Below are 23,992 nucleotides of genomic sequence, written 5' to 3' on the forward strand. Positions count from 1 at the left end.
GAGACGGAGGGTGATGGTTGATGGGAAATGTTCATCCTGGAGTTCAGTTACTAGTGGTGTACAGCAAGGATCTATTTTGGGTCCACTGCTGTTTGTCATTTTTATAAATGACCCAGATAAGGGCATAGAATGATGGGTTAGTAAATCTGCGGACAACACTCAAGTCGGTACAGTTGTGGATAGTGCCGAAGATGTTGTAAGTTACAGAGGGACATAGATAAGCCGCAGATCTGGGCTGAAAGGTGGCAAATGGAGTTTAATGCAGAAAATTGTGAGGTGATTCACTTTGGAAGGAGTAACAGGAATGCAGAGTAGTGGACGAATGGCAAGATTCTTGGTAGTGTAGTTGAGCAGAGAGATCTCGAATTCCATATACATAGATCCCTCAAAATTGCCACCCAGGGTGATCAGGCTGTTAAGAAGGCATATGGTGTGTTAGCTTTTATTAGTAAACGGATCGAGTTTCAGAATCATGAGGTCATGCTGCAGCTGTACAAAACTCTGGTGTGGCTGCACTTGGAGTTTTGCATGCAGTTCTGGTCATCGCATTATAGGAAGGATGTGCAAGCTTTGGAAAGGGTTCAGAGGAGATTTACTAGGATGTTACCTGGTATGGAGGGAAAGTCTTACGAGGAAAGGCTGAAGGACTTGAGGCTGTTTTCATTAGAGAGAAGAAGGTTGAGAGGTAACTTAATTGAAACATACAAGATAACCAGAGGTTTAGATCAGGTAGACAGTGACAGCCTTTATCTCTCGTTTGCACGAGGGGGCATAGCTTCAAACTGAGGGATATAGGACAGATGTCAGTGAGTAGTATGGGTGTGGAACACACTGCCTGCAACAGATGTAGACTCACCAACTTTATAGACATTAAAGTCGTCATTGGATAGGCATACGGATGAGAATAGTGTAGGTTAGATGAGCTTTGGATTGATTTCACAGGGTGGTGCAACATCGAGGGTCAAAGGGCGTGTAATATGCTATAATGTTCTATATTCTATAATGTGAAGTTATCCACTTTGGGAGAAAAATTGAATGGCAGATTTCTTTTTCCTCACAGGGTGAGAAGTTGGGAAGTGTGGGTGCTGAAAGGGACCTTGGTGTCCTTGCTGACGAGTCACTAAAAGTGAGCATGAAGAATCAGCAAGCAATAAGGAAGGCAAATGGTATGTTGGCCTTCATCACAATGGGTTGTGAATACAAGAGTAAAGACATCTTGCTGCACTTGTACAGCACAGCAAGATGCCATCTGGAATACAGTGTACAGTTTTGGATCCTATCTCAAACTTAGGAGTTACTTACCATAGAGGTAGTGCAAAGAAGGTTCATTAGAGTAATCTCTGAGATGGCAGGATTGTCTAATGAGAGGAGACTGGGTTTGGTTTCTGAAGCTTTCTGAAGAATGATCTCATCGGGACTTTAAAAAATTGCATAACAGGTGGATACAGATGTTTCCCCTGGCTATGAGTCTAAAACCAGGATTAGTTGTATATCATTTACAAGTGAGATGAGGAGGAATTTTTATTGATGTGTACATCCGGGTCCCTTTGTCAATCTACAAATTCTAACCTCTTACCATTTAGAAAATACTCTGCACATCTGTTCCTTCTACCAAAGTAGATAACTGCACGATTACAAGTCTTCTGCCATAATCTTGCCCACTTGCTAAGTCTGTCCAAATCCTCTTAAAGCGACTTTGCATCTTCCTCACAGCACACATTCCTTCTGTTTGTGTCATCTGCAAATGTAACAATATTACATTTCGCCCCCAATCCAAATCATTGATATATCCTATATGCCTTAATTTGCCAACTAACCTCCTGTGGGAGAACTTATCAAAACTGTCTAAAAATCCAAGTCTATTACATTCACCAAATGTCACATCAATTCTTTTAGTATCATCCTCAAAATCTCCAACAGGCTTGTCAAACACAATCTCCCATCCGCAAATCCATGCGATGCCTAATCAGATCATTATTATGTAAATGTACATTTATCATGTCCTTTCATAGATTCTAGCATATTTCCTAGTACTGATGTAAGATTAGTCGTCTGTAATTCCCTATTTTCTCTCTACGCTCACCTCCCATTTCTTAAATAGTGGGGGCACATTTATTACCTCTGTCAATATTTTGGGATGTAGAAAACAGGTTCCTCCAATCTCACTAATACTAATTTCCTTCAATTCAATATCATCCCAAGTCCCTAAAATTTCTAACACTGGGAGACTTATTGTACTTTCCTCAGGGAAGACAAGTATAATGTAATCATTTAGATTCTCCACCATCTCTCTCTCTCCCTATTTCCCATAAATTTTCCTGACTTATTCTCCAGTTGATCAAATTGATCTTAGCCATACATTTCTTTTTTATACCTATAGAAGCTTTTACAGTCCTTTTTAATTTTTCTTGCCAGTTTATGAATACAATTTTCCAATCCTTTTAACTATTTCAAGCATCTTCATTGGTCTATTCTTTTAACTATGTATAAGCCTTAACATCCTTTGTTCGCAAATTGAATATGTTTGGGCTTTCAAGTCTTGAAGAAATGTAGCTTACTATAACCTATGATTATCAACTATCAATTATCTATGGACTGGCAAACTTTAAAAACTATTTTCCTAATACACTTCAACCTATTTGCCGAAATACCTCCATAATTTCCTTACTGTAAAATTAACATCCTGATTTCAGAACTACCTCACTTTCAAATATAATGTAAAATTCTATCACAAAGGCAAATCAGTGCAGGACTTATGCACTTAATAATAAGGTCCTGGGAAGTGTTGCTAAACAAAGAGACCTTGGAGGGTCAGTTAATAGTTCCTTGAAAGTGGAGTTGCAGGTAGATGGGATAGTGAAGATGGTATTTGGTATGCTTACTTTTGTTGATCAGCGCATTGAATCTAGGGGTCGGAAGATCATGTTGCGGTTGAATAGGACGTTGGCTAAACAACTTTTGGAATACTGCATGCAATTCTGTTATAGGAAGGACATTGTGAAACTTGAAAGGGTTCCGAAAAAATTTACAAGGATGTTGCCAGGGTTGGAGGGTCTGAGCTATTGGGAGAGGCTGAGCTGCCAGAAGAAGTGATAGAGGCTGGAACAATTGCAACATTTAAAAGGCATTTGGATGGGTATATGAATAGGAAGGGTTTGGAAGGATATGGGCCTGGTGCTGGCAGGTGAGACGAGATTGGTTTGGGATATCTGGTCGGCATGGACAGGTTGGACCGAAGGGTCTGTTTCCATGCTGTACATCTCTATGACTCTATGCTGGGGCTATTTTCCCTGGAGCATCGAAGGCTGAGGGCTCACCTTATAGAGGTTTACAAAAATCATGAGGGGCATGGATAGGGTGAATAGTCAAAGTTTTTTCCACAGAGGGGGTTTCCAAAACTAGAGGGCACAGACTTAAGGTTAGAGGAGAAAGATTTAAAAGGATCCGAAGGGTAACTTTTTCACACAGAGGGTGATGCGGGTATAGAACAAGTTGCCAGATGAAGTGGTGAAGAGTGGTACAATTGCAACATTTAAAAGACATCTGGATTGCTACAAGAATAGATAGGGTTTAGAGGGATATAGGACTAGATTAATTTAGGATATCTGGTCAGCATGGACAAGTTGGACCAAAGGGTTGGTTTCCAAGTTGACAGCTCTATGACTTTATTGTCACTCATCTGTAACCATATGTTATTAATTAACCCTTTTATTTTATATAATATTTGATCTAAAGCTGCCTGTCCGCTAGTCAATTCCTCAACATGCTGTCCTAGAAAATCATTCTGAACACACTCTAGAATGCCATGCTCTACAGCCTTTGAAATCATTAGGTTTACCCCATCTACATGTACATTGAAGTCTATCCCCCATTATAAGAGGGCGGTGACCTTTGGAATTTTCTGCTTAAAACAACAATGGAAACTCAATCATTGAGCATGGTCAATACAGACATCAACAGACCTTTGGAGACGAACAATATCAAGTGATGTGAAGGGAGTGTAAAAAGGGGTCTTGAGATAGATGTTCGGTTATTATCTAATTGAATGTCAGAGCAGGCTTAATAGGCTGAATGGTCTTGTTCCACTGTTCCTACAAATAACCTCTTGTGGATGCTGTTACAATTCTATAAATGTCTGTAAGTGTCTCAAGTTGTAAAGACCTACAGATTGAAGTATGTAAAGTGACAAAGATGAATGATTCCAGTGCACAACCCATGAATCTATGGACAGCTTTCTATAATGAAAGCCATGTTGTCACAATCATTATGGTAGCAAACTAAGGGAGTGCTCAAACAACATTTCTGCTGACTGAAGTGCTCTGGAGTAATCTGTAGTACTTGAGAAAGCAGGCACTAAGAATGGCAGTCTGCTACATGCTGCACCATTCCGTTATCAAGAGAAGATGTGAGCAGAAGAAGGAACTGCTTGAAGTTTGAATCCTGGTAGTGACCTTGATGACCATCTACTCCCACTGCATCATGAGATGGCTTGCCTCTCCTACTGTCCCCATTCTAATACAAGCGTCCAAAAACTGTAAACTCCATGACCTCCCTGCTGTGTCATTCTTTACTTTTTCCCAGATCAGATTTACCTCGTCTTTAACTACAGGTTAGTTTTAAGAGGTACAGCCATGCAAGAGGTAGCCTGCTGCTACACCTACCCAATAAACAGCATAGCTATCATTGAGTGAATGCAGAAATTATTCAAATATGCAGGAAGCACCAATTTGCTGTGTTGACTGCATTGAAATCAACAGGCATGGGTTAATTGAGTACGACTTGATCTCTTGTACTGCTTCACCTCCTGCTCCTAGAGAGCAGTGCACTAAATTAATTCAGCAGGCTCATTACTGAAATGCCTTCAGGCTATCAGCCTTCTACAAGATCACGGCTAGTACAGCACAAATTGGCCAGTACTTCAGACAGACCTTAGCGTCAAGTCTCGTAGAGAAGAACCACTCAAGTTGAATTTAATATTTTATATAAACTCATAACATTGCGCAGAATAATCATTTCAAAGTTTTCCACAATTCCTAAAGAATGGCGTGTAATAACATAATTCAATATTGTATCATAATCACTAAACTTAGATGTAAGTTTTTAGTTAACTGTTGTTTAACTTCCCTAATTCATAACATTTATAATCATAGTATATTACTTCTCTAAGCAGGACTAAAGTCTTGTTGTGAATTAGGTATTGTCCCTATAACCCTTCATTTCACTACATTGCGTACAAGTCTAATTTAATACATAAATTCTGGAAAATATTTGACATGTTAGTCCCTGGCTGAAAAATCTTAAGTGCATGATTATGCTCACAATTACAATAACTAGTGTCTCATTAATATTTTTATGAATTTAAAGAAATTCATAGCAATATTATCAAGATATTTTGAATGATATTATGTTTAGATGACTAATAAATGTAATCTAGTCAATTAATCAATTAATCAATAAATTCTGAACTAAATTCACAGTTTTGCAGAGCATGTTGAAACTTCATTTTCCAGTTATTCAGATTTTATACAGAACAAGTTACGACCAAACATAAGAGAAGTACTTGTAACTCTTTCATTAATATATACTAATCAGCACTAATCATCTATCCAATTTTAAAATGTATATATATCCTAGCAGGACACGTATTCCTTTGAAATCTAAAGCCAGTTTAGGATAATAATCAGTACCATTACTATTCTGAAGGTTAAGGTTACAGTGTCAGAAATACTTTTGGTATGAGGAAGGGTACAAAAACACGCTTAATAATAATGTTGATCATTATGTGAGACATATGGATATAATTAAGTGACATTATTTTGTTTATGCAATTATGTGATTGAATAATTGATACCCATTTGGAAAACTTTTAACTTTTCAAGATGACTTCAAATAAACTATATGTTACTGTGTACTTTAATTGAGATTTTACTTGGGCTGTTCAAAAGCTAAGTTTGCTTTTAATATTCTATGATTTGCATTTTGAAAATAAATAAAAGATGATCAAAATAACATGGCATATAGACATTAAAATGATGAGCATATTAAAACATAAAGTACATTTCATTTTAACGAAATTTGTTTACATTTAAATATTCAGGTTTTTTCTTTAGAAAATGCTGATGTATCACCTAAGTTTCCGAACTCTGGCTGGAAATATTCCAGGAGACACTATTGGAAACTACATCATGTAAGCTTGTAGTATGATGGGAGCGTGTTCTAGGTTTTAGTTAGTGATATAAACAGATAAATCAATATAAATACTTCTTCTACTATTGTTGATGCATAATAATGTGGAAGGAGAGGCAGAGTTTACTGGAAACATCAGGGAAAAGAAAATCTCAAGTCAAACCATGTGTAACACTGTTAAGCCTTTTCAGAAGTCTTAACTGTGCTGTGAACCCTTTCAGTGTATCTATGGTTGCAAGCTTGCAATTGACACAGGCAGCAAATGCAATTTGGAATGTGTAACATTCAAATGGAACTGGAATCAGAAAAAGGGAAATTAAAGCTTGGTAACTCAATCAGTGGCACAGCTTTGCTATGACTGGGACTGAGAGAAGTTGGAGTTATTGGTATTTCCAGGACATCAGAAGTGGTGGAGACAGCTCCGTTGAACAAACAAGGATCAGCTGAGGGAGTAACAAGGTACATTGGACAAAGTAGCGAGAGGCACTTCAGAAGATAAACCCCCCCTGGTCAGGAGGAGGCCAGAGGGAACAGAGAAGGCTTAAAATGTGATGAAAGAGCTACTCAAGATATTCAATGTAGTGGACATAGGTTAGCGTCTACAAATTGCAGACTTCCAAAGACATAGGAGAATGTGCATATGCAGGCTGTTGGTCTCTGGGCTACATTAACTTTGCCAATATCCCAAGGAAGCATTGGAAAATCTTGATGTTGACCGAGAATGCCTGATAATGCCATATGGAACTGATCAGCACTCTCCCTGCAATATGTCCTCAGCAAGTGGAAGGGTTAAATCAAATTCATTCAGTACCAAAATCACTCCTGGATCAATTGTGTGTTTTAAACTTGAAAGTGGCATTTTGGTATTTACACTGACATCAGGTAAAGTCTGGACCCATTAGGTTACTTAGGCATCAACTATCCAACCATATATAAAAAATCCAGCACACTGTACCAATGTACATACTATAACCATTGAAAACAATATTCAGGTGTTAACATTTGTCAAGTAGTTTATCACTAAAATTCAAGGCTCTGCTGTTCCTAATTTAGTTGATCAGCAGTTCTTAATGAATAACTGCTAAACAAAGAACTAAACAAATTTATGAACACTGAAAGATCGTTATATCAGGGATATTTTAGATTTTCTTTGTATCAAAGTTGGTTAATCTCAGTCAAAGACAAAGATAACTTTGAACAACAGCTAATAGTCAGCATTTTCTCTATTCTTTACTTCATTATTATATCACTTGTGTCAGTGCTATTTAGCAAATTCACTTACCATATTCAGAATCTTTGAAACATGCTCCTAGGCTGTCCTGGTCTTCATAATCATTAATGTCAATAGTGGTCTGTGTAGTGCTTTTGACTAACTGCTTCCCTGTGTGCTTATTAATGTTGCTACCAGTTTTCTTTGATCCTTGAACTATGGATGAGCTATTTTTAACTTGGTTGCTGGTCCATGAAGTTTGTAAGCAGGAGTCTGAGGACTGAAGATTAGCCATGGACAACATGCCCTGGATGGCCTCTTGTGTGCTGGGTGAGGCTGGCGGTTGGCTAAAATAGAAAGAAAAGTGACTCTGTAATAAAACGAGGTAAAAACAATGACTGCAGATGCTGGAAACCAGATTCTGGATTAGTGGTGCTGGAAGAGCACAGCAGTTCAGGCAGCATCCAAGGAGCAGCGAAATCAACGTTTCGGGCAAAAGCCCTTCATCAGGAATAAAGGATGAAGGGCTTTTGTCCGAAACGTCGATTTCGCTGCTCCTTGGATGCTGCCTGAATTGCTGTGCTCTTCCAGCACCACTAATCCAGACTCTGTAATAAAAGTCAGCTGAAGAGAAACTAACAAACATAGGTACCATATTAACATCTTTGTTTCTGTTATCAGATTCTGCTAAGACTTTGTGCAAAATAGTGGAAAATTACATATGGTGTATTAATGGCCAGAGAACCAAAAAACTATTGCATTCAACATCAAGCCAAATCGAATTATAACCTTATTCTAATAGGGCACTATGAAAAATATTTTCTTCAGACAGATCTTATGTTTTTATGTACAAATATTTTATTTTGCTCTTTAATGTTTTGCTCACACCTGACCACACTATAAAAGGTAAAAAGCTGGATTAAGTTAGCCCTTAATTTTCAATGCATTTCTGTGAGATGGCCCTTTATTCAGTTTACTGTCTCACAGTTGCTTAAAAAGGCATCCAAATCTGGGGGCTCTGATTTCCTAATTCAACACTTTCAAATCCCTGGAGTTCTTAATTCAACTTCACTATACTTATCCATATGTATTTACATATATTATGGGAACAAGAAAAAATTGAAAGTTAGAAATTTATTATCGATTTCTATAGTTAAAAACATACTACTTTGTAAATCAAATTTTAAGTTAAATAATGCAGTATCTTGTCAGTCTACAATATTGTAAATTAAGTTTATATGCTACTTTTTCTAGCAATAAAAATTTAAAATTAGAAAATTGCATATTTTGAAATTTTCTATACACATGGCCAAACCAATTTTCAAATGCATTTAAATATATACCTATATATCTAGTTTTTCTTTGAATCCATTTGCTTATTTATAACCTCAAATGATGCAATAGGACTATCAAAATTTAAATCCTAAGCAATTTCAAATTAGGGGAAGGAAGTGCGTTGGCAAATAAATAAGTGAGAAGAGATTATATAAGTAGAAGAAAGATAAAAATGATAAACCAATCAGGTAAATGTAAGGATCAAGAATACTACTTGAAAAGTCAAAGGAAGCTGATTTAATAAATAATTTTAATTTGAGCTATTTTCAGGGTTACCAATAAAAATGGGAATGTGGGACTCAGCATGACTGCTCATTCAAAGACTCATACAGACACACTGCCATGTGGAGTCCTTATGTTTGCAAGCTTCTATTATACTATGAATACTTGCAGTAATTTAGTCGAAAATAGTGAGAAATTAAATATATATTTTTAAACAGCATTTCACATCAAAGCACAGATAATTTATAAAACAAAGCAGAGCTAAAATAGTGAAATTTCCCTGTCTTTGCTTTTAAAAGTTGAACTGAACCTTGCAAATATTTTAAAAAGTGAGTAACTGAATACCTAAGAAATGAACCAAACATCCCTGCATCATCCCTCACAAGCTTACATCCACTAATATTTTCAACTTTTATAGTAATATGCACTTTACCATCTGAATTATTTTCTATTTATCTACAATTACCACATTTCGGTCCATCAAATATCATTCGTACCTGAAATCAGTGATGTCACAGTTGGTGACTTTTGCTACTTTAATGACTTTGCTGCAAAAAACATTTGAAAAGATATTGTCAGATAAAATTTTTAGATTAAACAAATGAAAAGATTAGCTTGATGATGAAGCCTGTAACAAACAGATTTGCATTTTTTAGAAAGTTCCCATTAAAATTACTGATCAAATGTAGCATCATTTCTAAATTCCATGTCTTGATCTTTGGAGTTATGATCATACCTGTTTCCACTGTATTCAAGACCGCCAACCTGTTTGCTGGCCTGTAGCAGATCCAGTATCCCAGCAGAACTACTGGTTTCAGTCTTTTTGTCAACGCTAGGATCTGGCTTTGCCTCAGTATCAATATGAAGTGAATCTTCATCAGATGAATTGTCATCCTGCATGTGAACCCAAAAATGAAATTATTAAAATAAAAATTAATTGCAAGTGATTGATGCACAACAGAATATAGAACAAGAAATTAAAAACTGATGTCTTAATCATCCAAGATAATTATTAATTAATCTTTTAGTGCAATCACTTTAGATCTTAATTCTGCAACAGCGTTGCAAGTTTCCCAAGTTATATGGCAGTGTCCCAGATCACCTGACTCTCAATGTATTTAACACTGCTGTGACTAAAACACTATAGCTGAGAGAGTTGCCTGTAATATTGGGGGGTGGCACATCCTTCCAATGCAATCAGGACATTTTGTGACATATATTGTTGCAATTACAGACTACAGCAATTAAAGAAAATGACTCACCATCACCTTCTCATGAGTATTTAGGGATGGCCAAAGTAATGCCCACATCGCATGAATGACTAATTTTTTTAAAATTCTGTTCAGCTAACAGTAACAGCAAAACCACTGTCAGTATTATGAGCCGAAGCACTTATAAAATTAATTCTAAAAGTAATTGTTGAATATGTAAACGTACCTGATTAGAACTGTGTTGAACCACAGGTTCCCTCATTTCAATGTGTCCCACACTCTCTTTGGTCTTTGATAAAACTAAGAAACAAAAAAGATAGTTAATGGACTAAATAAAGGAGTATTAACAGATAAGTTAAATATTGAGAGGTCAAAAGCTTTCATCTTCTGTTCTCATGAATTGCATACAACCACAAATTTCAATCTTCTTCAAAGTCACACTCAGGCTAAAGCAGATTGCTTTGATCTGCTGTGTTCTATATGACTGCAACCTCAGCTTCTGATCTCATATCTTTTTCTAAACTATTCCGTTTAATAAGGATGCAGACTCCCCCACCCCCGTCCACCTTTTTTTTAAAATGGGAATTTGCTCAATTGTTATCAAATCATCCAAAGAGGTAGGTTTCACAATAGACACCATAATCTTGCTAAAAACAATGACTGCAGATGCTGGAAACCAGATTCTGGATCAGTGGTGCTGGAAGAGCACAGCAATTCAGGCAGCATCCGAGGCCTGTCCTCGGATGCTGCCTGAATTGCTGTGCTCTTCCAGCACCACTGATCCAGAACCATAATCTTGCTCTCTACAATCAGTTCATTCACTCTCCCTTTGGGTGTGCTTGTGATTCTCGTGGCGGGGTGGGATTACCTGGTTTCTTCAGGTTGGTGATGCAATTTCCAATCTTCACTTGTCACAATTCCACTTCTACAAAATTCCACTCATCTACCCATGCTCCAGCTTAATTACTAATTAAACCCTCATCCATCTTCAGGCTTAACTGTACCAATTCCCTGTTGGACAGTCTACTGTCCTCAAACATCTGTGAACTTTATTTTATCCAAATTCCTGCTGTCTGTACTCCATTCCATATCAAGGTTCTGTTTACTGCTGCCCTTACTGACCTAACTTGGCACCTTGTCTGCAACAGCACAAATTTAAAATTCTCATCTTTTAATCCATTCATGCACTCACTTTGCCCTAAAATCCTGCCTCTCGCACTCTCCACTCCCCAACCCAACTCTCTGGTGTGACAGCCCTTTTGCCCATCTGACCCTACCCCCAAACTCACAGTCTCATAATTGTAATCAGTTGCTCTATATTGTCAGTCTGTCCAGTTTGTTTTACAAAGTCCTTTTCACCTGGTTTGAGATGGCAAAATGCTGTTTGTTCAAAACTTTTCAAAGAGTCATCAAAGAAGAAATTTATTCCAGACTTGGAAAATAATAGCAATCAAAATTAAAATACTGATTTACATTTCATGTGTTTCTTTAATTCTTTCACCGGAACTTGGCCATAGTGAGCAGGTAGATCCACAGTATTTTAGGGAAGCAATACCTCGATTTTGACACAATGACAATGACAAAACATTGATATAGTTCCACATCATGATGGGTGAACTTGCAAATACGAGCAGTTATGCACAAATATAAAATTCTAAAAATGTTACTTACATGTTAAATTTCTTTTTGAAGCAGTCTTCTTTCTTCTTATAGGAAATTCATCAATCTGTAATTCACCATCATCTGAAACATACTCGTATTCATCTCTTACTGGTTTTGGCTTGTCTTCTTTAATATTTTGCAAACACCCGAACACATTATCAGACTTAACAGATTTGGTCTGAGTTTTCACTCCTTTACAACTGTTAAAGTATAATATTTAGATAACAAAATAAAAACGTTTTGCATATGGTCTAGAACAACTGTAAAAATGTTCACCTTTCTGATTTGGTGCAAACACAAATAATGCCTGTCTAGAAAGTATACAGTAATTAATACAAATCTATCATTAAGCTCACCAGAATGAATGTTGAAATCGTTTTACCTTTCAAACCGTTTTGAGAACAGAAGTTGTTTAGCATGATTTAATGATTAATTGATTAATTATATGATTATAATGATTAATTACAGCAGTAATTAAAAGGATGTTCAGCTAATGTGCAGAAACAATGACTTCATTACCAACATTCCGTTACAAATAGCAGATGGTCAGGATGGGGATTAAAATGTTTAAATGGTAAAATATCCCAAACAATATGTTAATTTGTTACCTTTATGAAAGCTGGTTTCAGGTCGAGTACGACAATAACTTATACAGCACTTTTTAATGTAACAAAATATTCGAAGATACTATTATATTACATTATAGGTATTTATAAAATAAAGCATGACACCAAGCCTCATAAGAGGATACTGTGCCAGATGCCTAACAGCATGGACAATGAAGTAGGCTTTAAAAAGACCTTAAAGAAGGAATGTGAGACAAAGGGGGATAGGGATGGAATTTCAAAACTTTGGAGCTACAGGAAACTGAATACATGATCACCATTGATGATTTTATTGGAGAATGGACAACAGGCCAGAATTAGATCAATACAGATATCTTGGAGTTGAAAGAGGTTACTGATGTAGGGATAATCAAGCTGTGGAGGTATTTAAAAACAAGGATAAAAACTTTAAAATCATGAGACTGTTTGACTAGGAGCCAATGAAGGTCAGAAAGTGCAAGGTGTAAGGGAAATAGGACTTGCTGAAATTCAAGACTAACAGCAGAGGTTTGAATGACTTCAAACTGAGGATAGAATATTGGGAATCCAGCCAGGAGAAGAAATTGAAATGGTTGTGTCTAGAGGTAACAGAGGCGCAGATGACGTCTTGCCTTGAAGACAGAGAAACTTCATATTTATAATCAGGTGCCCATATCAAGTTTAGGAGCTAGGGGGCAGCATGGTGGCTCAGTTAGCATGCTGCCTCACAGCACCAGGGACCCGGGTTCGATCCCAGCCTTGGGCGACTGTCTGTGTGGAGTTTGCACATTCTCTCTGTATCTGTGTGGGTTTCCTCCAGGTGCTCCAGTTTCCTTCCACAGTCCAAAGATGTGCAGGTTAGGTGAATTGGCCATGCTAAATTGCCCATAGTGTTCAGGGATGTGTAGGTCAGGTGCACTAGTCAGGGGAAATGTAATGTAATAAGGTAGGGGAATGGGTCTGGGTGGAATACTCTTTGGAGGGTTGGTGTGGACTTGTTGGGCCAAATGGACCTATTTCCACACTGTAGGGATTCCATATAAAAAAAAGAGGGGTGGCATGCAAGTTTCCCAGTAAACAAACAGGGATAGAAGTTGGTGCGTTTTACAGAACTCTTTGTCAACCAGGTCAAGTCCATGAAGAAAGCCTGGAGAAGTCGATGTTTCAGGTATAACCCTTCTTCAGGACTGGGGGTAGATGTAGGGGGAGCTGCAGATAAAGGGGGTGGCAGAGGCAAGGTGGTGAAGTGGGAATAGGTGAAGATAGGCAGAAGGTACGACCTGGTTGGTCAATGAATCCGACAGGGGGCTGGGAGGAGTGGAAGAGAGGAGGAGGGCTTGGGAAGGGAGTTTGGGGTAAGGGAAAGGAGGTTATTTGAAATTGGAGAACTCAATGTTGAGTCCTCCGGACTGTAGGCTGCCAGATGGAAGATGAGGTGTTGTTCCTCCAATTTGTGGTTTGGTTTGTTGTGGCAATGAAGGATGCCAAGGATGGTCATGTCAGAAAGGGAGTGGGAAGGGGAATTAAAATGGGCAACCCTTGTGGGATGGGTGAGATGCTTGGCAAACCATTCCCTAAGTTTATATTTGGTCTCCCCAGTGTACAGAAGACCACATTGGGAGCACCTGATGCATTAAGCTAGGTTGAAAGCAAGGCAGGTGAACCTCTGTCTCACCTAGAAGGGCTGTTTGGGGCCCTGGATGGAGGCGAGGGGGTGGTGTACTGGCAGGTTTTGCATGTTTTCTGATTGCAGGGGAAGGTACCTGGGGGTTCTGTGGGTTTAGTGGGGACAGTGGCGCAAATCAAGGGTTGTTGAAGGGAACGGTCCTTGCGGAAGGCAGAACTGGGTGGGGAGGGGAAGATGTTCTTGGTGGTGGGGTCTAGTTCGAGTTAGCAGAAGTGTTTAAGGATGATGCATTGGATGTGGAGACTGGTGGGGTGGTAGGTAAGGACAAGGGGGGGTCTCTGTCTTTATTGCACTGGGGGGGTTTAGAACAGTGGAACGGGGCATGGAGGTGGTGCAGTAGAGGCCTGTCTGGATGACAGAGGGAAGAAAAGCACGTTGTTTGAAATAGATGGACATCTGGAATGTTTGGGAGTGGAATGTCTCCTCATCTGAGCAGATGCAGCAGAGGAATTGGGAGAATAGGATAGAGTTCTTGCACGATACTGTGTAGGAGGTGGTGTAGTCCAGGTAGTTATGGAAGTCTGTGGGTTTGTAGTAAACATCCGTCTGGAGACTGTCATTGAAGATGGAAATGGAGAGGCCAAGAAAGGAGATGGAGATAGACCAAGTGAATTTGAGGGCGGGTGGAAGTTGTGGACGAAGTCGATGAACTGTTCCAGTTCAGCCTGAGTTCAGGATGCCACACTGATGCAGTCATCAAAGTAACGGCAGAAGAGTTTGGGCACAGTGCCTGTGTAGGTACTGAAGAGGGACTGTTTGACATAGCCAACAAAGAGGGAGGCATAGCTGAGGCTCATCCAGATGCACATGGCTACCCCCTGGATTTGGAGGAAATGGGAGCAGTTAAAGGAAAAGTTATTAAGGGTGAGGACCAGTTCAGCGAGGTGGTGGAGGGGGACTGGATGGGTCTGTTGGAGAGGAGGGCCTGGATGCCATCCTTGTGGGGTAGGTACGTGCATGAGAACTACACGTCCATAGTGAAGATAAAGTGCTGGGAGCCGGGGAACTGGAAGTTACTGAAGAGATGGAAGCTTGGTTGGTGTCATGGATATAGGTGGGAAGTGCCTGAAATAAGGGAGAGAGGATGGAGTCGAGGTAGGATGAGATGAGTTTGGTGGGGCAGAAGCATGTGAGGCAATGGGTCAGCTGGGGTGGATGTGCTTGTGAATCTTACATCAACCACGCCCTCCACCTCTTCACATCCAGGTCAATAAGAAAGGTCCTTGTTTCTCTTTGCACGGATGTCACTGGACATGTTGAGTATTTTTAGCACTTTCTGTCTTTATCTTTTTGCGCCCACTAGATGGTTCCCCCCCAAACAATGACAGGCATCCATAAATATTTCAATAATAAAGTGATCAATCAATGGTGATACATATAAATAATTGATGTAGATGTAAATAATAAAAGAAACAAAAATAGAAATTGCTGGAAAAGCTTGGCAGGTCAGGTAGTATCAGTGGACAGAAATCAAAGTTAATGTCATAGGTTTCATAGAATCCCTACAGTGTGGAAACAGGCCATTCGGCCCAACAAGTCCACACTGACCCTCTGAAGAATAATCCACCCAGACCCATTCCCTGAACCTATTACTCCAGATTTACCCCTAACTAATGTACCTAACCTAACCTGAACAATATGGGCAATTTAGCATGGTCAAGTGACTGTTCCTCAGAACTGTTGGTAGCTAGGAAAATGTTGGTTTATAAGCAGAAGATTGGGGGGGGTAGGAGGTAAGGAGCAAATGATAGCTGAGGATAGAGCACAAAGAGAGAGAAGAACAGTTGGACAGACAAAGGAGTGGATAACGATCTGGCAAAGAGACTGAAGAGTTATTAATGGAGCTTGTTAGTGGCTAACAATTGATTGTGTGTAATAGCAGTCCGTGTGATGACATGTGGGATGTAGGAGTTGGGATAAGGACATGGGAGAGCTCAAGCACTAAAGCTATTGAACTCTGTATTGAGTCCAGAAGGCTGCAGGATACAGAAGCAGAAATCAAGATGCTGTTCTTCCAGCTTGCGCTGAGCTTCACTGGAGCACTGCAGCAAGCCTGAGAGATGTCGGCGAGGGAACAAGGTGGTGTGTTACCAAGTGGCAGACAATTGCAAACTCAGTCTTTTTTTGCGGAGGGAATGTAGGTGTTCTGCGAAGCGGTCTCTGGACGTGGATTCTGTTGGAATGTAGATAAAGACAAGGGGAACTCTCAGCCAGCTCCAATCCATCTCTCATACTTCGACCCTCCCCCTCTCTACCCTTCCACAACAGTGATAGAGGCTCTCTTGTCCTTACCTACCATCCCACCAGCATCCACATCCAGAGGATCATTAACCGCCATTTCCACCACCTCCAGCAAGATGTCACCAACTGATATATATTCCCCTCCCCTTCCTTGTCAGCCTTCCACAGGAACCATTCCCTTTGGGTAATCCTGTTCCACTCTTCCTTCACTTCCACCATCCCACAGCCTCACGGCACCTTCTGCTGCAACCACAGAAGGTGTAACACCTATCCGTTTACTTCCTCCCTTCTCAGTATCCAAGAGCTTTCACCTTCCAGGTGAAGCAAAGTTTTACCTTCACTTCACACAATATAGTCTAATGCATTTGCTGCTCACAATGTGGTCTCCTCTACATTCAGCGAAACAAAGCGTATACTGGGTGACCGCTTTGCAGACTACTTGCATTCTGTCCGCAACAAAGACCCTGAGCTGGAAGGTGCCTGCCACTTCTACACACCACCATGTTCCTTGGCCAAAGTTTCTGTCTCAGGCTTACTGTATGCTCTAGGAAGTTCAGCGCAAGCTGGAAGAACAGCTTGGGGATCCTGTAACCTTCTGGACCCAATATTGAGTTCATTGAACTCTCCCATGTCCTTATCCCAACCCCCACACACCAGGCCTTGTTATCACATAATACCAGTTCTGAGGAAGGGCCACTGGACCCGAAACGTTAACTCTGATTTCTCTTCATAGATGCTGCCAGACCTGCTGAGCTTTTCCAGCAATTTCTGTTTCTCGTTCAGATTTACAGCAGCTGTACCTCTTGCAGTTTTTCCTTATTTTCACATAGAATCATAGAGATGTACAACACAGAAACAAACCCTTCGGTCCAATACGTCTGTGCCGACCAGATATCCTAACCTAATCTAGTCCCATTTGCCAGCACTTGGCCCATATCCCTCTAAACCCTTCCTATTCATGTACCCATCCAGATGTCTTTTAAATGTTGTAATTGTACTAGCCTCCATCACTTCCTCTGGCAGCTCACTCAATAGACACATCACCCTTTGTGTGAAAAAGTTGCCCCCGGGTCTCTTTTATATTTTTCCTCTCTCACTCTAAACCTATGCCCTCTAGTTCTAGACTTTCCCACCCCAGAGAAAAGATCTTGTCTATTTACCCTATTCATGCCCCTCATGATTTTATAAACCTCTATAAGGTCACCTCTCAGCCTCCGATGCTGCAGGGAAAACAGCCCCTGTAGCTCAAATCATTCAATCCTGGCAACATCCTTGTAAATCTTTTCTGAACCATTTCAAGTTTCACAACATCCTTCCCACAAGAGGGAGACCAGAATTGCACAGTCTGCTATTACACAATACCCACTGTTAGTCACTAACAGCCCCCATTAATAGCTAGTCGCCCTCCTAGTCAGATCGTTACCCATTCCTTTGTCTGTCCAACTGTTTTCTCTCTTTAAGCTGTATCCCCACTTATCATTTACTCCTTACCCTCTCCTCCTACCCTATCTTCTGCTTATAAACCGTCATTTTTCTAGCGAATATCAAATCTGAGGATTCAGCCTAAAACGTTAACTCATGATTTCTCGCCACAGATACTGCCAGACCTGCTGAGTTTTTCCAGCAATTTCTATTTTTGTTTCTGATTTACAGCATCTACAGTTCTTTCAGTTTTTATTAAACAATAAAAGATGTAGATAAATTTTGATGCAGAAAACTTTGAAATAAAATACTTTGGATGTGAAAATGGGGATACACATCTCACTTTGTAAGTTTATAAATGAAATGGAGGACCTAAATGGCCTTAGTTTGAAGATATACAGCACTCTTCCAAACAACAATATAAGTAAGTTAGGAGGTTTTAAAAATGAAAACTGAATCCTACTGTAGTGTTTAAACATTTAAAATATGAAAAGCAAGAAAATAGTGTTGAACTTGTTAAAAACTTTAAGTTAACGTTGGAAGTTTGTGTTCAGTTTTGACAACCCTTTAAAGAACAATGAAAAAGGATTGAAAATGTTTAGCATAGAAGCTCAAGATGTTATGAAGAATTAAGAGCTTTTGTTCCAGAATAGTAACTTCAAAAGTTACAATAGCTTGCACTGTAATTGAGTCAATTAAGCAGTGACCTAATACACGCTTTCAAAATTAAAATGTTCTGTTGAAATATTAACATCTTTTCATTGTTATGTACAGCAATCGGTGAACATAAATTTAAGATTGTCATATGTAGTAAGAATTAAAGATAATTAGAATGTGGAATTACGTTCCTCAAATTACACTGACACAGAGTTTACTAATTCTTTTATGAGGAATTAACCACCACCCCATGACATTCAATAGCATTACCATCACTGAATCACCCACTATCAACACGCTTGGGGTTTCCATTTACCAGTAACTCAACTGGACTCATCACATAAACACAGTGGCTACAAACACAGGTCAGAGACGAGGGATACTGCAGCGTAAAACTTTCCTCCTGACACCCCAAAGTCTATCTACCATCTACAAGGCACAATTCAGGAGTGTGATGGAATACTCCCCACTTGCCTGGATGGGTGCACCTCCAACAACACAATAAGCTTGACACCATCCAGGACAAAGCAACCTGCTTGATTGGCACCACAACTACAAACAGTCAATCCCTCCACTACCAGCACCCAGTAGTAGCAGTATGTACTATCTACAAGATGCACTGCAGAAATTCACCCAAACTCCTTCAATAGCACCTTCCAAACCCACGACAACTTCCACCTAGATGGACAAGGGCAGCAGGTACTTGGGAACACCACTACCTGCGAGTTCCCCTCCAAGCTACTCACCACCCTGACTTGGAAATAAACCACCTTTCCGTCACGGTCTTTGAATCGTAATCCTGGAATTCCCTCCCTACCAGCATTGTGGGTCAACCCACAGAAAGTGGACTGCAGCGATTCAAGAAGGTAGCTCACCATCACCTTCTCAAGGGCAAATAGGGATGGGCTGTCAATGCTGGCCAGCCAGCAATGCCGAAGTCCCACAAGTACATTTAAAAAAAAATAAAGTGAATAATTAGATAAGTGAGACTAGAGTCTAAGATCAATACAGACTTGGGGCCATCTTGTTAGTGGAGAAAGTGAGGTCTGCAGATGCTGGAGATCAGAGCTGGAAATGTGTTGCTGGAAAAGCGCAGCAGGTCAGGCAGCATTCAGGGAACAGGAGAATCGACGTTTCGGGCATAAGCCCTTCTTCAGGAATGAGGAAAGTTTGTCCAGCAGGCTAAGATAAAAGGTAGGGAGGAGGGACTTGGGGTAGGGGCGTCGGAAATGTGATAGGTGGAAAGAGGTCAAGGTGAGGGTGAGAGGTCAGACTGGGGTGGGGGCGGAGAGGTCGGGAAGAAGATTGCAGGTTAGGAAGGCGGTGCTGAATTCGATGGATTTGACTGAGACAGGGTGGGGGGAGGGGAAATGAGGAAACTGGTGAAATCCGAGTTCATCCCTTGTGGTTGGAGGGTTCCTAGCCGGAAGATGAGGCGTTCTTCCTCCAACCGTCGTTTTGTTGTGGTCTGACGATGGAGGAGTCCAAAGACCTGCATATCCTTGGTGGAGTGGGAGGGGGAATTGAAATGTTGAGCTACAGGGTGGTTGGGTTGGTTGGTCCGGGTGTCCCAGAGGTGTTCTCTGAAACGCTCCGCAAGTAGCCGCCCTGTCTCCCCAATATAGAGGAGGCCACATCGGGTGCAGAGGATGCAATAGATGATGTGTGTGGAGGTGCAGGTGAATCTGTGGCGGATATGGAAGTTTCCTTTGGGGCCTTGGAGGGAGGTGAGGGGGGAGGTGTGGGCGCAAGTCTTGCACCTCCTGCGGTTGCAGGGGAAGGTGCCGGGAGTGGAGGTTGGGTTGGTGGGGGGTGTGGATCTGACGAGGGAGTCACGGAGGGAGTGGATACCAAGGATATATTTCCCTCCCCTCCCCTATCAGCATTCCGTAAAGACCATTCAGGTAATCTTTGATGAGGAAGTCTAACGTAGTATGGAAACCTAAAGAGGAAACTCACTGACTGCTGCAGGAAAACACAACTATTTATAATTGCTGTGATCGCCATAATCATTTAAGTATTGCTATTGGGTATCTTTGATGAGGTCAGCCAAATGGACCTCACAGCATTTGAGTTGCCTGATTGGGGCTGTTAATCTTGTCCAGTCAGGGAGCCCTGGCTGACAGATATAAATAGTTATGTCAGATATACTGCTCACTCTAATAGTTGGCTCTGAGGGATACCTTTCTTTAACCAGAAGAATTATGGTCACATATCAAGACAAAACCTGATAATATAAAGTATCTCAAGATACACTTTAACAAGAACAGTTTCATTCAGCACAAATGATTTTCTTACAAAATACAATTAAATGAATGAATAGTTTATGTTTAAAACTGGTTATCTGGTTCAGATTAAATAATTAAACTATTATTGGTGTCCAGGTTTCAATCAGCCAAATAATTTGTAAAGCAGTACATTTATTTCTTGCTGCATTCATACCTCTGGAAAGGTTTGGGTTTTATGCAGCATTTATCTTTTTTTTAAACAAATTAAGCTCTCATTTCATTCAGTTAATCCATTCAAACCTTCATTAGATGAAGATATTTTTGATTAAATACTTTAACCACACACCTCAACAGTTTTTTATTGGTGAACACCAACTTGAGCTTGCTATTGTCTTTGTTTCCTGTCAAAAACAATTTGTCTGATTTTCCATCTTCCATTTTGAGCAGAGAATCTGGTTTACTATTCTGAGAAGTAAAGAAAATGTAGGCATGAATTTTTGACCTGCTATTGAACAATAGAGTTTATTCAATATTACATTTAGTGTTGCTGTAATGGTTGTATTATTAAAAAGGGCTCATTAAGGACAGCTGTAAACAAAGAACTCATCAGTTTTTTTTCCATTTCGAATTTGGTTCACTGGGAGAACACATGCCTCAAGGTCTTTAGATTGCAAATTACATTCCCCTTCCAAGTCTTAGGTACATAATCTCAACTGACATTTTAGTCGGACTGACTGCAGGGAGAATGATGCATTGAGACGCCGTCTTTCAGGTAGCACATTAAACCAAAGTATGTTTGCATTTTCCTATAGCAGTATTTGAACAAAAATAGGGTTTACCTAGAGTGTAAACTAAAATTTATCTCTGAATCAATGCCATTAAAAACATTAACTAACCATTTATCTCAAAACCTTTTGTGGGATCTAGCTATGTGGTGTCATATCACCAACATCACAATGGTGAGTCTACTTCAAAAGTACTTAGTTGACTGTAAAGCATTTTGGGATATCTTGAATCAATGAAAAGTGCATGGAATTTCTTCTATCTTTCTGTTTTGTATATAATTCATGATAATGAATGATACAAAGAGGTAAACAAACTCTCCTTAACCATCACTGAGAGAAAATACTTCCTCCTGATTGACCTCTGACCCCCATAAAGGCTATGTACTGATGAGATCCCAGTCCGCTATAAATTCAAAATCATTAGGTCTATTTACCCCTTTGCAGATCCACCAAAATTTGCAGCTCTATTGTAGTCTTTTATTATAGTTAAACAGAGTTGATTTTATATGTTGCAATCTTGAACTAGAAGAACATGAAGAAACAGCCACCTCATATCACCCACTACACAGTTTATAAAAAACAACTGCTAAGCATTGTTATTCACAATAAACCATTAAGCAATGCAGGCAGGACAAAGTAGTCCCGATTTGAGAATTCATACTTCATAAAATGAGTACCTAATGTGCTCTAATTTACTGTATTATTGAATTTTAAAAATATTTGTTTTATTTAATTTTTAATAGTTTTTGCAAATTCAAACAAATTAATTACCTTGGATTTAATAACAAATAAATGTAGTCTGGGCTGGAGAGGCAGTTATACTTTGATGTCAAGGGATAAAAATTCATCTAACAGCTTGAACTAATGGTTGTGATGCCACCAGGAATGGATCTCTCAGGAAAACTTAATTATATGGGTGATTGTCTGATTTGGATGGCCACAGTCAGAATTTGAACTGTTTGTCACGCTGAATTTGTAGAGCATGTGGCTACGTTTTCTTTGGCCCATCTTCAAGCAGTTGAGCATTGTCCAGGTTTACCATGGCAGGCTGAAAACCTGAACATCACCAGGCAGGTCACTAACCAGATTGTGGCTGGTGATATTTACAAGCAATCAGGAGGTACACCATTGACAGATGGTGCTGTCATTAGCTTGTGTGTTATGGCAAGTGTTTTACTTGATACTGTTGGAATTCAGACAAGTTTATGGGTTTCCTTTTTGGGTCTTTTATTGAAGAGGGTGCTTTGTTAGCAATCAATTGATGGCATTTCATTGAGGAGGGTTTTTTTGTTCTGCAGACATCAGGAGAGAGAAAAATTGTAACCTTCAACCGATGCTCTTCTTAAAGTTTCCAACTTGAAAACCTACAAACTAATGCTGCTAAGATGGCAAACAAACACTAGCAACAGGCTTCACATCCAAGAATAAAAAAAATTGAAAAATAGATTTCAAGACATTCCATAGTGTTCCTAAGAGTTAGGTAAAATTAGGAAATTGAAAAAAATGTTTTTGAACATCTTGAACAATAGATTAAAGATCATAAAATAGACAGTATTTACATGGGCAGGAGAGGGATATTTAAAGCATTGAAATGACTCTATTTTTGGAATTCTGATGCATGGGTGATGAAATAAACCATGCAATGCAAAATGCTAGCTTATATGTTGCAAAAATTGGTTTATATGTTCCAGATTGTTTCAATAAGCATTCTCCGCGTTTTATATAACTGCTAGAACTCCCCCCCAAAAAAACACATTAGTTCCTCATGTTTGCAACAAGAATAACCACTTATAAATACAATCTAACCTAAATACTAACCTTCAAAACAAAAAAATGCTCAGCAGATTAGTCAGTATCTTTAAGGAGAAGTAGATAAACTAGTCATTCAGCTACCAATCCTTGATAAGGCTCATGCGAACCGGGGGTTTCGTGGCGCAGCAATAGAATCCCAACCCTGGACCAGGAGGCTTGGGTTAAAATCTCACCTGCTCTAAATGTATGTATTGACATCTCTGAACAGGTTGATTAGAAAAATGAGTTAATTTTAAAAAGTCTATTCATCCCCTTCCGGCTCTGCCTGCTTCTCCCTCACTTTTGATGGGTTGCATTGACCATAATGGGTTTTGCATGTAAATACTTATTTGGCTTCATGGGTGATTTACTGGTGGTGGTTAGTAGTTAGAAAATAAAAAAAAAGCAGACCAATAGGGATCTTGTGGGGCAGTGGTAGCAGCCCTACCTCTGAGCCAGGAGGCCTGGTTTCAAGTCCAACCTGCTCCAGTGGTGAGTCTGAACAGGTATAATGTATAAAGCAGACCCTAAAGGCTCTTGTGGCACAGTGGCAGTGGCCATACCTCTGGACCAGAAGGACCAGATTCAAGTCCCATTTGCTCCAAGAAATATCTAATTGACTACACTGATGAATTACTGGAGGTGGTTAGTAATTAATAACAAAACAAAACAAAACCCTGCTGATTTAGTGATAGGAAAAAATCCATTTGGTTGTTTGTCATAGCACTTATATTTAAAAAATGGTAGTATATTTATAGGGTTTTGTGGCAG

The 23,992-nt window shown here is 39.6% G+C and overlaps 1 protein-coding gene across 3 annotated transcripts in view; it reads right to left on the reverse strand.

The window, feature by feature from the left end:
• Nucleotides 1-23,992, reverse strand: part of phf2 (PHD finger protein 2) — a 154,660-nt gene that overhangs the window by 23,968 nt on the left and 106,700 nt on the right. For all 3 annotated transcript variants that reach the window (XM_043708015.2, XM_087994274.1, XM_043708017.2), the window contains 6 exons: nt 20,992-21,110; nt 11,836-12,026; nt 10,391-10,464; nt 9,690-9,847; nt 9,451-9,501; nt 7,469-7,743 (listed from right to left, as the gene is read on the reverse strand). In XM_043708015.2, coding sequence (XP_043563950.1) covers nt 7,469-7,743; nt 9,451-9,501; nt 9,690-9,847; nt 10,391-10,464; nt 11,836-12,026; nt 20,992-21,110 — 868 coding nt within the window. The remainder of the gene's footprint in view (nt 1-7,468; nt 7,744-9,450; nt 9,502-9,689; nt 9,848-10,390; nt 10,465-11,835; nt 12,027-20,991; nt 21,111-23,992) is intronic.

Source organism: Chiloscyllium plagiosum, unplaced genomic scaffold (genome assembly GCF_037043375.1).
Source record: "Chiloscyllium plagiosum isolate Xiang-an unplaced genomic scaffold, Cpla_swu_hap1 HiC_scaffold_14, whole genome shotgun sequence".
Lineage (NCBI taxonomy): Eukaryota > Metazoa > Chordata > Chondrichthyes > Orectolobiformes > Hemiscylliidae > Chiloscyllium > Chiloscyllium plagiosum.